Source organism: Diospyros lotus, chromosome 6 (assembly GCF_014633365.1).
Source record: "Diospyros lotus cultivar Yz01 chromosome 6, ASM1463336v1, whole genome shotgun sequence".
Taxonomy (NCBI): domain Eukaryota; kingdom Viridiplantae; phylum Streptophyta; class Magnoliopsida; order Ericales; family Ebenaceae; genus Diospyros; species Diospyros lotus.
The window spans coordinates 15,753,836-15,756,314 of NC_068343.1; the positions used below are offsets into that span (position 1 = coordinate 15,753,836).

Genomic DNA, 2,479 nt, shown 5'->3' on the forward strand with positions numbered 1-2,479 from the left:
CTAAAATAGAAAGCCTATTTATAGGGAGAATTTTACAAAAAAATGTAAATGAAACATTTTGATAGTTAATTAACCTCTTTCGCTTCCACCGCTTCGGTTTCTTCTGTCTTTTACAAGTTTGATCTTCAACAATTCACCGCCACAATTATATTTATCATAAAAATTATCTTGATAATTTAAACTTTCTAGAAGACCCACGAGTTCACCCACGTGCGAACGGTGGCTGCGAGGCTGTCGAGAAATCCAAACCAGAAATCTGAAGTCGAATATTGGGCTTAGGCCCACGTTTCGGGGTTTCCACAGGGCGACAAACTGCCCTCCATTTTCATGGGTGTAGCTACAGATCGAATTGACGTCGTCTCTGTAAAGCAACCCAATATTGTTAATGGCTTGTGGATTCACGTGGTTCGATTTTCAATCCAATATCTCCATCCACCTTTTCCTTATATAGGAGAGCAATAATCGCACCCCCATACCCCAACAATAATCAACTCTAAGCGACAAGATCCATGGCCGGCGGCGACCGAAAGATGCACATAGTGGTGTTCCCATGGCTGGCCTTCGGCCACATGATTCCGTTCATGGAGCTTGCCAAGTTCATGGCCAAGAAGGGCCACAAAGTTTCCTTCGTTTCCACCACTAGGAACATCGAGCGACTGCCCAAGCTGCCCCCGGAGTTCGAATCCCTTATAGATCTCGTCAAGCTCACGCTGCCGCCCGTTGAGGGACTCCAGCCGAACGCCGAGGCCACCACTGATGTCGGATTCGATGAGGTACACTTCCTCAAGGCGGCGTTCGACAAGCTGGAGCCCGAGTTCACTCGTTTCATCGAGTCGTCTCCTCCCGATTGGATCATCCACGACTACGCCCATTGGTGGGTGGCTCCGGCGGCTCGCAAGGTCGGAAGCTTATGTATCTTCTTCTCCATCATGTCCGGCTGGTTCACGGCCCTCGCCGGACCGCCCAAGAAGTTGCTCGATCCTTCCGGGCCCCCGCCGCCGCCGCCGGAGGGGCGCCAGCCGGATTTCATCCCGTTCCCTACCGACGTGACTTTCCGGCCGTACCAGCTCCGGCGGATGATGAAACTCGCAGGGACAGCCAACGCGTCCGGAGTCACCGACTTCTACCGTCACGGATCGTCGGTGACCGGCAGCGAAGCCTTCGCGCTCCGGTACTGCAGAGAGTTCGAGGGCCAGTGGCTGCCCGTCCTCGAAAAGCTCAACGAGATACCGTCTATTCCCGTCGGCATAATGCCGGCGGTGGTGCCGGAAGATTCCCCGACGGAGCCGCCGAATCCACAGTGGGTATCGATCAAAGACTGGCTCGAGAAGCAAAGCCCCGAGTCTGCAGTCTACGTTGCTCTGGGAAGCGAGGTGTCGTTGACTCAGGAAGAACTCACTGAGTTGGCTCACGGGTTGGAGCTCTCCGGCATGCCCTTCTTCTGGGCGCTGAAGAAGTCCAAGTCCGTGCAGCTACCGGACGGATTCGAAGAACGGATCGGAGATCGTGGCATCGTGTGGAGCGGCTGGGCGCCTCAGGTTCGGATATTAGCTCACCCATCGGTGGGCGGCTTCTTGACTCACTGTGGATGGAGCTCGACCATAGAAGGAATCCAATTCGGGCGGCCATTGATTATGCTGCCTTTCATGGTGGACCAAGGACCCAACGCCTTGCTGCTGGCCGGGCGGCAGCTTGGGCTGGAAATACCGCGAGACGAAACAGACGGGTCGTACACGAGAAACGACGTGGCCGAGACGATCAAGGCAGTCGTGACCGGGAAGATCTACAGGGAGAAAATAAAGGAGCAGAGCGTCGTATTCAGCGACAAAGCCCTTCACGATCGGTACTTGGAGGAATTTCTTGAGTTTCTTGAAAATCACAGAAAGAGCAAGGCGAAGGCGGTGAAGAAGGCAGAGTAGCAGCAGCTGCCATCCCCATCTCCATCGGTTTTCGTTTTTTATTTTCAATTTTGCTGGATTGATCGTTTTTTGTTATTATTTTTAATTTCAATAAATCTGGTTTTGCTGGAAGCCATGGATGTGTTACGTGTTTGGGTCAGTTGGGTGGTGCTACTGCTTGGACTGGAGAAGAGAAGAAGAAGTATCAAATTTTTTTATTAAAATTATAATGGGAGATAATGGGACACAATACAATGATAACTTCAACAACTTGCATTCTAAAAAGGATATTAGAACTATATCACCAACTAGCGCGTCAATAACTTTTGGACTTTTTCCTCGCTCGCTGGGACCTGAAGATAAGAAAAACAACAGCCCAAGTGAGCACCGAGCCCCAATGAAAACAACGGCTCCAATATCAATCAATGGTCAACAAGAAGAATAAGAACAACTCGGTCCGAAAGGGGGAGTGCCGTCCGGGTGTCAACCCCATAATTTGTCAATATGGTACCTAAAATTAAAATTTTCTACTCCAACGGGTGAAAAATTTTCTTCTTGGGTTGTAAAATGACAATAATTTT

At 50.4% G+C, this 2,479-nt stretch overlaps 1 protein-coding gene across 1 annotated transcript; it reads left to right on the plus strand.

Annotated features, from left to right (window-relative positions):
* Positions 1 to 297: 297 nt before the first annotated feature.
* On the plus strand, positions 298 to 2,030 carry LOC127803555 (putative UDP-rhamnose:rhamnosyltransferase 1). Its single transcript, XM_052339861.1, has one exon. The coding sequence runs from the start codon at positions 510 to 512 to the stop codon at positions 1,917 to 1,919; it is 1,410 nt and encodes a 469-aa protein (XP_052195821.1). The 5' UTR covers positions 298 to 509; the 3' UTR covers positions 1,920 to 2,030.
* Positions 2,031 to 2,479: the final 449 nt, after the last annotated feature.